Source organism: Carettochelys insculpta, chromosome 5, assembly GCF_033958435.1.
Source record: "Carettochelys insculpta isolate YL-2023 chromosome 5, ASM3395843v1, whole genome shotgun sequence".
Taxonomy (NCBI): Eukaryota; Metazoa; Chordata; order Testudines; family Carettochelyidae; genus Carettochelys; species Carettochelys insculpta.
In genome coordinates this window covers 71,703,348-71,718,478 of record NC_134141.1, presented here as the reverse complement: position 1 = coordinate 71,718,478, position 15,131 = coordinate 71,703,348, and the positions used below count along the sequence as shown (strand labels likewise).

Genomic DNA, 15,131 nt, shown 5'->3' with positions numbered 1-15,131 from the left:
CAACTGCAGGACACAACACAGCAACACTAAACCTGGAACAAATCCCTGCAACCAATCCCTGCTGCCAACTCTGCTCACATATCTACACCAGCAATATCATCACAGGACCTAACATCAACCACACCATCAGGGGCTCTTTCATCTTCACATCTACTAATATATATGCCATCATGTGCTAGCAATGCCCCACTGCAATGTACATTGGCCATACTGGACAGTCTCTATATAAAAGAAGAAATGGACATAAATCAGACATCAGGAATAGTCACATACAAAAACCTGTAGAACACTTCATTCTCCCTAGACACTCAGTAACAGATTTAAAAGTAACAGCCCTAACAAAAAAAAAAAATAGAAAGAAATTTCTGAGCTGCAATTCATTTGCAAATTTAACTCCATCAACCAAGGATTGAACAGAGACTGGGAGTGGTTGGTCCATTACAAAAGCAGCTTCTGAGCTCTTGATGTTCACACCTGCACATTAGCATCTGACAAAGGACCACATCCCCACTGAAGAACTGACTTGTTTTCTCCTCTCTTGATGTTCACAACTCCACATTAACTGCTGATGATGGGCCATTTCCACGCTGACTGAATAGACCTTGTCAGCTCTGACCATTCCCTTTACTGAGACACCTTCTTTAAATCACCCTCTGACCCCAGCCCCAGGCATCTGACGAAGCTACTTTGCCTATGAAAGCTTATGCTCCAAAATATCTGTTAGTTTGTAAGGTGTCCCAGGACTTCTTGTTTTTGAAGATACAGACTAACATGGCTACCTCTCTGATACTTGTCACATGGTGTTAGAGGTTTATTTTTGACTCCTAAGTACACAGCGCAAAAGTATGCAATGCTTGAGATGATGGGAAAAGCTGTGTGCTCTCCTACATAATCTTTTAACACAATTTAGTGTCCCATTGGAAGTTTCAGATGCTTTTACCTGACACATTCTGATGTGCTAATGCTCCCAAACTCCTTATGATGGAAAAACACCTACAGAAACAGAGCAAGGTAAAGAATTTGATAATATACAGCTATTAGGGAGTCATAAGGAGGAAGGAGAAAACTTCCTTGGCCTCAGAGGATAGAACAAGAGGCAATGGACTTAAAGTGCAGCAAGGGAGGTTTACGTTGGATATTAGGAAAAAGTTCGTAACTGTCAGGGTGGTCAAACAGTGGAATAAATTGCCAAGGGAGGTTGTGGAATCTCCATCGCTGGAGATATTTAAGAATAGGTTAGATAGATGTCTATCAGGGATGGTTTAGATAGTATTTGGTCCTGCCATTGGGGCAGGGGGCTGGACTCGATGGCCTCTTGAGGTCCCTTCTAGTCCTAGTGTTCTATGATTCTATGATTATCAAAAGAATGAGGGCTTTAATCTAACCTGAAGCAAATCAGTGTAATGCCACTGGCTATGATCCTTGGCTTCACTGGATTTATATGATTTATACTAGATGAGGACCTGGTCTCAAAAGTCTTAAAAAACAAAAAAACAAAAAACAAACAAAAAAAACTGCTTAGCAAAGTGGAACATCTATTGTTGTTCTGTGCTGCTAAAATGGAATAAAAATATCCTGGTCATAATCAAAGGTGGTGTGAATTGGCATAGCTCTGTTGAAATAAATGGAGTTCAAATAGGCTGTGTCTACACGAGCCCCTTCCTTTCAGAAGGGGCATGTTAATGAGCGGGTTCAAAATATGCTAATGAGGCACTGCCATGAATATGCAGTGCCTCATTAGCGTAACGGCAGCCACAGCGATTTGAACGTGTGGTTTTCGAATCGTGCGCCGCCCGTGGAGACGGGGGCCTTCTGAAAGGACCCCAGTAGGTTAGCTATAGCTTGGTGGTGTACACACTATGCTAGGACTTCTTAAACTTTAGTAGGGAAAAAAAGCCAGGCACCACTACTGGCATGCAGAAATGTAGAAAATTCTTTGAAAACTCCTCTTCCTCTACAAGATCCACAGGCACTAATGGATAAATACAAAACACAACATGACAAAGCAAAAGAAGAAAAAACTTGATGTTACTAGTCAGAGCAAACTTTGAGCCTGATTACAAACTCATTATTCAGACTAACTCCCAACAGACTTCAGTGAGAGCTCTACCTGAGGGAGAATTCCAGGGTTGGGGTGCTATTGTATACCTAATTTAACATTAATTTTTTTGTTTACTCATCATGCACATCAAAAGGGAGATACACTAGTAATTAAATACACACTTATCTGTATACATTGGGGGGGCTGCCAAAGTCACCACAAAGCCAAAATGTTGGTAAAAGGTGAAGCTTTTCAAAATGACAAGCGTGCCAGCAAACTACCCCCACCATGCTTTTTATAATGTAAGGCCACTCCCCAAAGCACGACCGTCCAGAGTTAGTGGACTCAAGCTATCATATGACATATGCACAATTATTGTGTCCCCAAATACTTGGATAATAGGACATGTAGAAAAAAAATTGTAACTTGTAAAAATCACAGAAGTATACATACCTGTCACTTCTCCCCGTTTTCCCCACAATATAATTAATGGGTCTACACAATTTTTTTTCCCACCCCATAAACTAAAAGGACTCAAAATAAATTTTAAATAAGTTGCTCCTTGGCAAACCAGTTTGTAAAAACTTTTCATCAGGGTCTCTTGCCCACTTGTCACAATACTTGGGTCATCTTACTTCTGATGACAGTCTAAACAATTCCTTTCCTACTCTTGACCTGGAGAGGCAACCTTTTGACAGAAGACAAATACAGTAAACCCACAGTTCAGAGGACCCTGATTTAGCAGACACTGGGAACAATGGATATCCTCCAAGAAAATAAATGAGCTGAAGGAGCCACTGCCGCTGTTGGGGCCACCAGCGTGGCTGGAGGAGCCACCAGACTCAATGAGGCTGCCACTGGAGCCGCCACATGCTCCACCCACCAGGGGCGTGGCACGTACACGGGCAGGTGGTGCTCATGTACATGCACCCCAGGTGGGAGGAGTGTGTGGCGGCACCAGTGGTAGCTCCAGCTGCTGCAGCTCCTCCAGCTGCTCTAGCGGTAGTAGCGGTTGCTCTGGCTCAAGCAGCAGCCGCTCCAACGGCTCTAGTGAGTTGCCAGCAATTTTTTTTTTTTCTGGCGGGGGAGCCTGGTGGGGGAGGGTCCACTATGGTAAACAGTAAAATAAACCCTCCAATTGAATGGACTTTTGGCATTAATGGCCACCTCTATCCCCATTAGTCCTTTAAATTGAGGCTTCACAGTCTCCAGGCCATTCAGTGTTTTAGCTTTTAGGCAGGGATTTCCAATGAGGCTGCCACTTCTCATGGTCTTTTTCTATGGTGTGGCCTCTTCTCCACTGGCAATGGGCCTAAAGCCAACAATTCATTTCATAAAAGCTAAACAGGCAACAACCGGTAAGAAACTTTAAATGTCTGAAAACAGCATAATGTCCGGCCAGTGAACTTCACTTGTGATGTAATAAGGGCGAACTGATTTTTGTCCCAGGAATTTGGTTCTTGAGGGAAGTATTTTCAACATCTCATCTAATTTTTCTCCAAATCATGGGTGTCACCTTAGCCCCCTTGACCTGAGCGGGGAGTGCCAGGAGCTGAGGAACTCTCAGGATCAAGCCCCATGTTAGAAATCACTGACAGTATATTACAAGTGATACATACAGGGTATAATTTAATTAGATACAGTGCTCAGTCACTGCCCCTTCTCCTCCTCCTCACAAAACTTGACCAAATTAACTTTTCTGTTGGATACTATGTTTAGCCCATATTGTCTTCTTCAAGCTGATCCAGAATAAAAAGGCAACTAATTTAAAATAATTAAAACAAAGATTTAATTATTCTGCCCCAATCCTGCAATCCCTTAATGTCCAAAAGAGTTGAAGAAGAATAAGACTTCCTAGGACTTGGCCCTGAATAATTAAATTTGACTAACTATACAGAGAACACCAAGTGAAATCATATAAAAATGTACATGTATTACTAATATTCTAGACTGAAAATAAAAGACTAAAGATTGGATTTACATTTATGTTGTCAACTATAACTGAACAAGGGACAGAATTTAGTTTTAAATAATTTCAGAAATGTTTGTAGTTTTTAGGATTACTTGTTTCTCAACTTCTACTAGATTTTGCTCAAGTAAATTTCAGGTTTATATATTTATGCAGCTAGATAAAATATTTTTCTTCTCTTTGGGGAAGTGCCTTAATGTTTTTCTAATTAACATATATCTTTCCCCAACTCACCAGATTTAATTTATTTTTTCTCTTAAAGTTGGTTCTTTTATTCACTTTATGCCTTTCACTCCATATGAAAAAAAATCTGTTTCCAATGACTATTTTTTTTACTGCAGCACATGCATGAGCACTGTTGTGATGTGTTTGAATTGCACAAATTGCAGGGGAATCTTCATAATAAAAATACAGGTTGAACCTAATCCAGCACCTTTAAGACCTGACCAGCGCTGGATGAGAGAATTTGCTGGGCTATGGGAAGTCAATATTGTCTAGCTGCATTACCAACACTTCTACTGCTTACTGGGCTCTTAGAAGACATTCAGGGTAAGTTACAAATAAGTAACAGCACAGAACACAGAGGCAGGACTGGCGACTGTAAACAAACTTTACAGAACTGCAGAAACTTGGCCACACTTGTAATAAGTGGTCATCTGGCTAACTAAAATCATGCTGGATAATGGATGTTGCTGGACAAGAGAGTGCTGAATTAAAGAGGTTCAACCTGTATCTTTTTACTGAATTAATAAAAATAATGAAAATATTGATACTACAAATAGGTTTTCTAAAGATTATGGAAAAAATCCCAGCCTAAACCAAAATATGGTCCTTATACTACTGACAATGATACTGGTTACAATTAGTTTTAGAAGAACAGTAAGTAGAATAGTAAGTCATGCCATGGTCAATTAATTCTCACCACTGCTCCTTACATTTTCTAAACACTTCATCTCCCTGAAGACAGTATGGTCTGGCACTCAGGAATTAAGTGCAACTATAGAACTCTCTGAAAATAGGTAATTATTTATTTTTCTTTTAAAAAAGCCTTTGATGAAAGCTTTCTGTTTGGCAAAAATTGTCGCATGTTTCTTACCTGAAAATTGCCAAAACAGCTTCCTCCAGGTAGGGTGACATAGCAGACAAATGGAGGACCAGGGGAGTTCAGTGACTCATAAACCACTGTGCCTTCACCAGGAAATACAGATCTCTGCTTCTGTTTGTTTTCCCAGAATTCCTGAAGCATTGCTACGACATTCACTGTCAAAGACAGAGGAGTGATAAATATTACGTACAGTATAGACAGTTTATCTTCACACGCAACTTCATTTCACAGCTTTACACATAGGAACTACTAAAGTACAAATGGAAAACCACTATAGTGCTCCGGCACTACATAAAGTTTTGGAGACTAGATTTTTTAACTTTGCTTTAAAAAGAATAAAACTTGGGGGCCTAACTTCTTTAGGCCCATTTGAAAATCCCAGCCACAGGGTTATAGCTGATATTTCTGGCAACTATCTACAGTGATGGCACTTTGCCAAAAATATTATCAATTCCTATTTCAGACCATATCCTCTGCCCCTCAGATAATATGCCAATTAACCCCTTCCAGAAACGGGTTCCTCTGAGGGTCATTGTAAAACATATCCACAAGTTATTACCCATTTCCTATGTTTTTTCATCCCAATGGTCATAACAGCAAAAGCAGTGAGAATATAGAAAATGAGAAAGCAGAAGGTTCTTCAGACCTTCAAAATGGTATGGACAAAAGAAATCCCCTTTGCATAACTAATAGAATTGGAAACAGATGGTTGTTGCAACATGTGATGGTGCTTTGACATAAACCACATCAGAGTGAAAAGCAAACCACAGAAGCAGACTTCTACTTTTCTAAAGTATAGCTGTGTTCCCCACCCACCTTGAGACTACTAGAATTTATGAACTGCATATTTAGTGATCCATAGTACATGCTGTTGATTTCTGATACCCATCACAGCAACCCATGAAGAATGAAGTGTGCGGATGAAATTGGTGACCTATCATTTTTATGTTTAATAATCCTCTTATATTCAACTTATGCCAACTTTGAGTGATGAAGAATTTGAGCAAAAATAAAATCTTTAGGCCAGCAGAACAGACTACAGAAGTTAATGCAGTCTAGATCATGAGAAATGTCTAGGGTCTGCTGTGTTAAGAAATTCTCACCGAGCTCGAGGGACATATATCTTTTATATTGCCAATTGCTTCACTGTCTCTTACATTCATGTTTGGTCACTATTCAGTTTAAAAGCCATTAAATGAAAGTTGATATCTAGGAATAAACTTCCTGTGTGTTAAACATATACGTTTTGAGCTTGATGGTTCAATAGAAAGTGCCACATTTATTGGAAAAATTGTATTGGTATTAAATCTTCATTGAAAAGGTTATGTATGGGTAAAAACAAATGAGCTTGAAATAGAATACTAGAATAAAAACAAATGACAACAAGAACAGTAAAGTTTTAGGACATCCATATTAGGAAATTGTGGTCCCATAGCATTTAACTATCTACACCCTGGATCCAATACACCCTGAATCCGATACAAACAACATGAATACCACCCACGGGTCTTTGGGAGCCTCAATATACTTGTGACATAAAATGTTAATTCAAGAAAACATCATCTGCTCTCACCCTAGTTTGCAGGCCAGCTATTCAATAGACTTTCAGATCAGAGCCACAGCTCATCAGAAATAATTTGGTGTTTCAGGCTGGCCTTTTCAAAAGAGCACCAGAGAGTCTGGTGCTTAAATCTTACTGAATTGGGCCTGGATTTGGGGCAGCGCACCTTTCAAAAACTCAGACTCAACATCTGTTTAATCAACGAAAAATGATAATGCTCCAGATAATCAATAGCTCTTCAGAAATGTTCAATGCTCACAGTAAGGCTGGCCTTTATCAGTTTTGCCTTTTTTTTTTTTTTTTCACATGTTTAATCTTTTTTTTGGTCAATTTTGGAGCAAGGTTGAGACAGTTCAGAGTACATATTTTGGTTTTCTTCTACTCTTACTAGTTCAGCATTTGGATAGATGGTGAATACTTCTTGGTTGGTTGAAACCTCTCAGTGGATTTTGCGATGTCTTCCGCTGTTCAAAGAACTAATCTATACAAAGCTCTCTAAGCAGCCAAGAGATTTTTCCTGGTCACAGTAAAGAGCAAAGAAAATAAGTGCAAGTCTTTTTTGTGGACATCCTTACACATAGCTCTGTCTGTTACTTTCCCCTCAACTAAAGGAATATAGTCTTTCTAACATTGAAAGTGTTGAACTCACTAAACTTGGAAATGCATTCTACGTCTCATATTAAAAGAATGCTATTCACTTTAATTTGGTTTTTGTGTTTTGAACAGTAATGACTGGAGTACTTACGGGGAGTTCCTAAGTGTTTTATTACTTCAGCTCTAAAATGTATTATGCAGTATATTGTAACAGCACTGAATCAGTTAAACAAAGACACGGTGAAATCCTGGCTTCATTGACATAAATGCCAAAACTCCCATGATTTCACTCATGTATTCTACATATGCATTAACCTTTTTTCATTTTAAACAGTTACAAGCAGAAAACAAATATCTAAGTAATGTTAGGAATGTGACCAATTTACAAGTAAAGGATTCTTGGCTCCTATACCCTTGATTTACCTCAGTGCATGAGCATTAAAAGGATTTCAGACTGCTGCAAGATACTCGAAGTGGCGTTAACTTCTAGTTACAAGGAGATAGAAAGAGCATCCCTTTATTGTGAAGTTCTTTGCTTTTGTTTGCTCCAGTACTAGCCAAGATCCTGTGAACTTTAGAGCAAACTGGACCTTACTTCTGTGGTAACAGTCTCCTAGCTTTTGAGACCCTGAATTTTACAGCAAATCAAAGAACATGTAGCTTTGTCACGTTAATTAAAAATATTGAACACCATAATGACTAGCACAATCAATATTCATATTATTTAAAAATGACCTGTATTTTATTCTGTTCCCCAAATGTTCAGGTTTTGTATGGATGTGTAACCAGTGCAGAAGGTTTTTAAGGGAGGGTGAAATAGCAGCCTTGACACCTGACCTAGAGCTTCTGACACACTGGGAGCAGTTGAGGAATTGGCTTTGGAAATCTGGTATCTCCTTGTGGGTAGGAGCAGAGATGACTTAAGGATTGCAGATTGCCTCACATTTCAGTTCCCACATGTGGAGATAGCTGTGCGAATATTAGGTATGCTTCATCTTACTTTTTATTATGATGCTTGCCTACATGGTCGCAAAGGGTTAACCCCTGCCAGAGGGCCAGAAAGCAGAGCATGACTTTAGATAAACATAAAACAAAAAAGCAGTCCTGTAGCACTTTAAAGACGAACAATCTAATTTATTTGGTGATGAGCTTTCATGGGACAGACCCACTTCTTCAGATGAGGATTTCCCATATCTGAAGAAGTGGTTCTGTTCCACCAAAGCTGATAAATTATATTGCAGGACACCTTTTCCTGCAAGTCTGTCTCAGGACAATGCATCTCAGGACAACCCCCGTATGAGTCAGTGCAGAAACGTTGAGGACACAGTAGGGTGGATAGGACTTTTTTATGGGGCTGCTTGTAGTTGGGAGGGACTAACCTGCATACACACGGACCTGGGTGCTAGACTTAGAGGTTAACTGTGAAGACATAGCCATAGACCATTAAAGATATTGTCCGTCATCTCAATTAGTTGAAATGGGTGCCTTGAAGAGACACATGGGATCTAGTTATTTTTGAAAGGAAAAACTCAGTTAAGATGCAGATGGATTGTTTAATATTTTAAGATTTCCATGAATGCCTTGGTTCTGAATAAACAACACTAAAATGAGGAAGCTAGTTAAACAGAAACTAAAAGGTAGAGTAATTAAACTAAAATCCCTGGAAGCTGCATGGAAACTGTTTAAAGACACCATACTAGAGGCCCAACTTAAATGTATACCCCAAATAAAAAAACACAGTAAGAGACCTAACAAAGAACCACCATGGCTAAACAGCCATGTTAAAAAGGCAGTGAGAGAGAAAAGGGCAGCTTTTAAAAAGTGGAAGTCAAATCCTAGTGAGGAAAATAGAAAGGAACATAAACACTCCCAAATTAAGTGTCATAATGTAGTAAGAAAAGCCAAAAAAGATTTTGAGGAACAGCTAGCCAAAAATTCAAAAAACGATAGTAAAATGTTTTTTAAATACATTAGAAGCAGGAAGCCCGCTAAAAAAGCAGTGGGGCCCTTGGATGATAAAGATATAAAAGGAGCGATCAAGGAAGACAGTGCCATTGCAGAGCGATTAAATGATTTCTTTGCTTCAGTCTTCACGGCTGAGGATGTTACAGAGGTTCCTAAATCTGAGCCAGCCTTTTTAGGTGACCAATCTGAGGAATTCACTCAGATTGAAGTGACATTAGAGGAGGTTTTGGAATTAATTGATAAGCTGAATAGTAACAAGTCTCCAGGACCAGACGGCATTCACCCAAGGGTTCTGAAAGAACTCAAATGTGAAATTGCGGAGTTAACAGTGGTTTGTAACCTATCCTTTAAATCCACTTTGGTACCAAATGACTGGAAGACGGCCAATATAACACCAATATTTAAAAAAGGCTCTAGAGGAGATCCTGGCAATTATAGACCGATAAGTTTAACATCAGTACCAGGCAAATTAGTAGAAACACTAGTAAAGAGTAAAATTGCAAGGCACATAGAAGAGCACGAATTGTTGGGCAAAAGTCAGCATGGTTTCTGCAGAGGGAAGTCGTGTCTAACTAATCTATTAGAATTCTTTGAAGGGGTTAATAAACATGCGGACAAGGGGCACCCAGTGGACCTAATATACCTAGATTTCCAGAAAGCCTTTGACACGGTCCCACACCAAAGGCTTTTACGTAAATTAGGTGGTCATGGGATAGGAGGAAAGGTCCTTTCATGGATCGGAAATTGGTTAAAAGACAGAAAACAAAGGGTGGGAATAAATGGTAAATTTTCACAATGGAGGAGGGTAACTAGTGGTGTTCCCCAGGGGTCAGTCCTGGGACCGATCCTGTTCAACTTGTTCATCAATGATCTAGAAAATGAGGTAAGCAGTGAGGTGGCAATGTTTGCAGATGACACCAAGTTGTTCAGGACAGTCAAAACCAAAAGGGATTGTGAAGAACTACAAAAAGATCTCAGCAAACTGAGTGATTGGGCAGCAAAATGGCAAATGAAATTTAATGTGGGTAAGTGTAAGGTAATGCATGTTGGAAAAAATAACCCAAATTACACGTACTACATGATGGGGTCAAATTTAGCTACGACCGATCAGGAAAGGGATCTTGGAGTTATAGTGGATAGTTCTCTGAAGACATCCACGCAGTGTGCAGCGGCAGTTAGTAAGGCAAATAGGATGTTAGGAATTATTAAAAAAGGGATCGATAATAAGACAAAAGATATCATACTTCCCCTATATAAAACTATGGTACGCCCACATCTCAAGTACTGCGTGCAGATGTGGTCTCCTCACCTCAAAAAAGATATATTGGCATTAGAAAAGGTTCAGAAAAGGGCGACTAAGATGATTAGGGGCTTGGAAAGGGTCCCATATGGGGAGAGGCTAGAGAGACTGGGACTTTTCAGTTTGGAAAAGAGGCGATTGAGGGGCGATATGATAGAGGTATATAAAATCATGAATGGTGTGGAGAAAGTGAATATAGAAAAATTATTTACCTTTTCCCATAATACAAGAACTAGGGGACACCAAACGAAATTGATGGGTAGTAGGTTCAAAACTAATAAAAGGAAATTTTTCTTCACACAGCGCACAGTCAACCTGTGGAACTCCTTGCCCGAGGAGGCTGTGAAGGCCAGGACTCTATTAGGGTTTAAAAAAGAGCTTGATAAATTTTTGCAGGTTAGGTCCATAAATGGCTATTAGCCAGGGATAAAGTATGGTGCCCTAGCCTTCAGAACAAGAGCAGGAGATGGATGGCAGGAGATAAATCACTTGATCATTGTCTTCTGTTCTCCTTCTCTGGGGCACCTGGCATTGGCCACCGTCGGCAGATGGGATGCTGGGCTCGATGGACCTTTGGTCTGACCCAGTATGGCCATTCTTATGTTCTTATGTTATGTACTTTGCTGTGTAAAACCTGAACTACACCTGTAATTACCACATCCCATGAAGTGGAGTGAACTGGGCAGGGGATCGAATCCTGTGGAGCCTTCTGAGACAAGGCATGGTGGGTACCAGTGAGGCCGTAGACCGGTCAAAGTGAGAGACGCACATGATTTCATCCTGAGGGAGCTGATGTGTATCTGGACTGGTAACTGACACCCGATCAAGGGAATCCTTGACTGCCAGCAGCCACTTCTCTGACCCCATCTCAAAATGACTACTGCATATGCTGTGGTCAATCAGTAATGAACCAGATTTTTTTCATTTGAATGGCTTCTGGTTGTAAGAGTTAATGCTGCTTTGAGCGGACTGGTGCAGAGCACACCTCAGAGCTATATCTCCTGGGTGGTGGAAGATTCGGGAATACAACACTGCATTGGTATACAATTGGAAGGCTTTCCTCACAACCATAAGAGGCAGGGAATTAAATTTATTTCTTTGAATGGAAGATTAGATTCTATTGCTTATTCCTTAATTATGGTACTAGCATTAATGTTGCTAATGTTTTGTTTGGGCTTTGCATTTAGTTACGGATAGTTTCGGGCTATAAGAAAAATGGCTGCTTTCCCTGCTATCTCCACTTACAATGAAATCCCATGAATTTATGCAACTCTGATCTTAACAATGGGAAATCTTTGTGAGGTGTTCAGAAGTTATTTTATATCTCCAGGTGGAATGAGGATGCATACTCCTTGAAAGGTATTGCTACGCACTCCATTATTTACCTAGGGAGAAGCGGAGAACATACATTTTCCTTCTCTTCAGTGAAGCACATGGAAAGTTCTACAAACCGTAAGTCTACCTCAACATTGCCATTGGCAGGCACATAATTTAATTAATGAAAATTAATTACTCCAGAAGCTTTGTGTTCACTTATGCCAGCATGTGTAGGGTTACTTTGCCTGAGGTAAACAAACGCAAGTAGAGCACTGACAGTATAGATGACAATGGACAACACTCATACATAGACAGGGATGTATTTTGGGAAGGGAAAATCTAAGACTAATGGGCTGTTCAGAAGAGGAATCATGCAGTCTGACCAGTAGAGTAAAATGGAGCCATAACCCTGACAATATTTCAATGTCAAAAGAGAGCAAGATACAAAGAACACACAGGATAACCAGCTACTTTGTCATTTTTAAACTTAAAAGGATTTCTGGGAAAGAGTTGTTTTAACTAACTTGACAGACTATCATTAAATGAACCCTCAAATGCAGAGAACAATAATAAAAGCTTTTGGAGTTAAAAAGTGAAGTATTAAAGAAGATTCTTAAGTGAAAGGCTACTAAAGTTGTCTTACATTTCTTAAATCAATCTGCGGCACATAATCAGTAAAACCATATCATTTAAACAAAGGTCATAAGTTATAAGCACACCCTCCTGCAGCTGTATCATATTATGGACTGTAACTTAACACATGCATCTTGGAGAAGTTGTTAAAATTGGGTTCAGATTAACAAACCTATATTGTTTAAATATGTTGAGAAAAGGGTCAGAAATTCAGGTGGGAACCATCAGGTTCTATAGGAGTTTAGGTATCTTATGATCATACTTTTTTCTTCATAAGAGTATATTTGAGTATATTTTGGAATAAATGTATACTCTGCACATATACAGAGATCGCTGCTGCGGACATGGACATAATAAACAAACTAGGATTTTCACTAACAGTTCCATAAATCTGCAAACCATTATATGCTAGTACATTAATAAGGATGTCATTATCCCCATGTTAAATTTCTATGGAACATAATGTTCTTCAAGCATAAGTGAAGACAAAACCCTCACTAAAATAAGACTAACTGGTAACAAACAAAATGGTACTGTGTAGATGCATATTGTAGCTCCAAAAGTTTTAGATACATGTACAGCTTCAAGAGGCTGGATCCTCGTTTTAGGGTAGCCCCTCTATCACTGCTCAGGCAGTTGAAATACACTTTGGTGGGTGATAAAATCCCTGGTGATGTAGAGCAAGCATAGCCTTTGACGTGGATGTGCAGGTTGGTGGGAAGGGGAGATGGCTGAAGTGCTGCTTCACTCTGGAAAGATGTGACACAAATTAGAGCAGCTTTGAGGCTGCACTAACTTGCTTGGGAGACTGACCTATACTCTGGTTTCTCTCTGCCACTGTCATGGATGTAGTAGGCATAAGGGTGGCGTAAGTGTGGTTTGCTTTTGATGGGTTCTTTGCTGAGAGCCAAGAATTGGTGCCAGAGTTTCTTACGGATTTTGAATGCGAGCTCTTGGAACTGGGACCATCCTTTATGAGTATTTGGAAAGTATCCAGCATACAGTAGGCATTACTATCAATAAATACCAATCCTGGGAATTTATAATCTAAATAATGTTGTCAAGGATAACAAAGCTTTCATTGTCACCCCCTTGATATTGGCTCATGAGTGATTTAATAATCCCAAATTTATTGCAATAAAAAAAATTAAAAGCACAGATCATACTCCCCATTGTAATAAATGTAGATCCATGGGATAACATTCTGTATCATGCACCTTTGAAGGCCGTGGCTGCATTCTGTCCATTTTCACTGGGATGACTATTACTTACATTCCAAGCTTTCTAGCAGCTTCACACAGATGCCATTTATATAAATAAAACTGCCAGAGAAATATTTATCAAGATCATATAGCGCCTGATCCAAAGTATTGTGGTGGGAGCCTTTCCATCAACTTCACTGGGCTCTGGATCTACTTACTCCTTTCCCCTACAGCTTGAAAAACCAAATGACACCTATTTCTAAGTAAATCAACAACGTATGATATAGGTGCCACTGCCAAGCATCTGGTTCTGAGAAACAGACAGACCTTTACATTCATGCAAAATGTTCATTTTAAATATCTAAAAAGCAAATGTGTTTCGATACAATTACTAAATTCTGCAGTCAAGGATGATCATTTTGAAACACTTTGTAATATATTACAGCAAACTATAGTCAGGAAAAAGTCAAAAGTCCAGTAAGTTTAAACTTGAAGAAATTCAATTTGAGTATTTTTAATTTTTTAGAATCTATTTAAATTTACATCGTTGTGGGAAGTTATGGAGCATTAGACAATTATTTATAGACTAGAGATAATTTTTTTCACTTTTTCCAGTCCCTACAACTGAGTAAACACAAATTTTCAACATTACATATTGAAGTATATATCCTCAAATCAAACTTTTAATAAATTTTAAGCACCCTTTTTCTCACTTTGCTTATCTGTAAATGTAGATTATTGATGGAAATATTTTTGGATTGGCTCATCTCTGCATAGGGTAAAATTGGCATTTACCTGCAAAAATCTAGCCCTTCCAAGCCTATTTAAGCTGTAAACTTCATGAGGCAGCTAACTGTTTTGTAGCTGTACAGCACCTTGCACAATAGGGTTCTAATCCACAATGCAGATTCTTGAGAAGTATCACAACACACTTAATGACAACCTTGGAATCTAATCTACAGCATACGGTGCTGTGTTTGTACATGTACTCACTTACACATTCATCCTTCAGACAGGCTCTGCTCTTAAGTCAAGGTGACAGGCCCGCACTCATCACAGCAGCAGCAACAGCAGCAGCAGCAGCCCAGAGCTACAACTGCAAGGCAAGTTCTGCTCAGCTCCAACCTGGATCCCGCTCAGTTTGGATGGAATACCATTGGAATTTAGCAGCTAATATCTAAGAAGTTTTTATAGAGCACGTGTGAACTGAGATGTTTTCAAAGGCTTGTAACTTGGCCAAATTTAGACAGATTTTTACAACTCCAGCAGAAAGCTGAACTCAAACACAAAACCCACTCCCTTGGTGTCTCGACTGCATTTGAGCAGTGTACTGGAATTTTCAAAGAAACGCTCACCAGAATTTTTTTAACCTGGTTAGAATATGTATTCCTCCACCCAGAGCTGTCCCCTCCATAAGAAGTGGGGTGGCCACCCTAAGCCCTAT

At 39.4% G+C, this 15,131-nt stretch overlaps 1 protein-coding gene across 1 annotated transcript in view; it reads right to left on the bottom strand.

Annotated features, from left to right (window-relative positions):
- Positions 1–15,131, bottom strand: part of LIX1 (limb and CNS expressed 1) — a 48,971-nt gene that overhangs the window by 30,748 nt on the left and 3,092 nt on the right. The window contains exon 2 of the mRNA XM_074994196.1: positions 5,107–5,270. Within this exon, the coding sequence (XP_074850297.1) occupies positions 5,107–5,270 (164 nt within the window). The remainder of the gene's footprint in view (positions 1–5,106; positions 5,271–15,131) is intronic.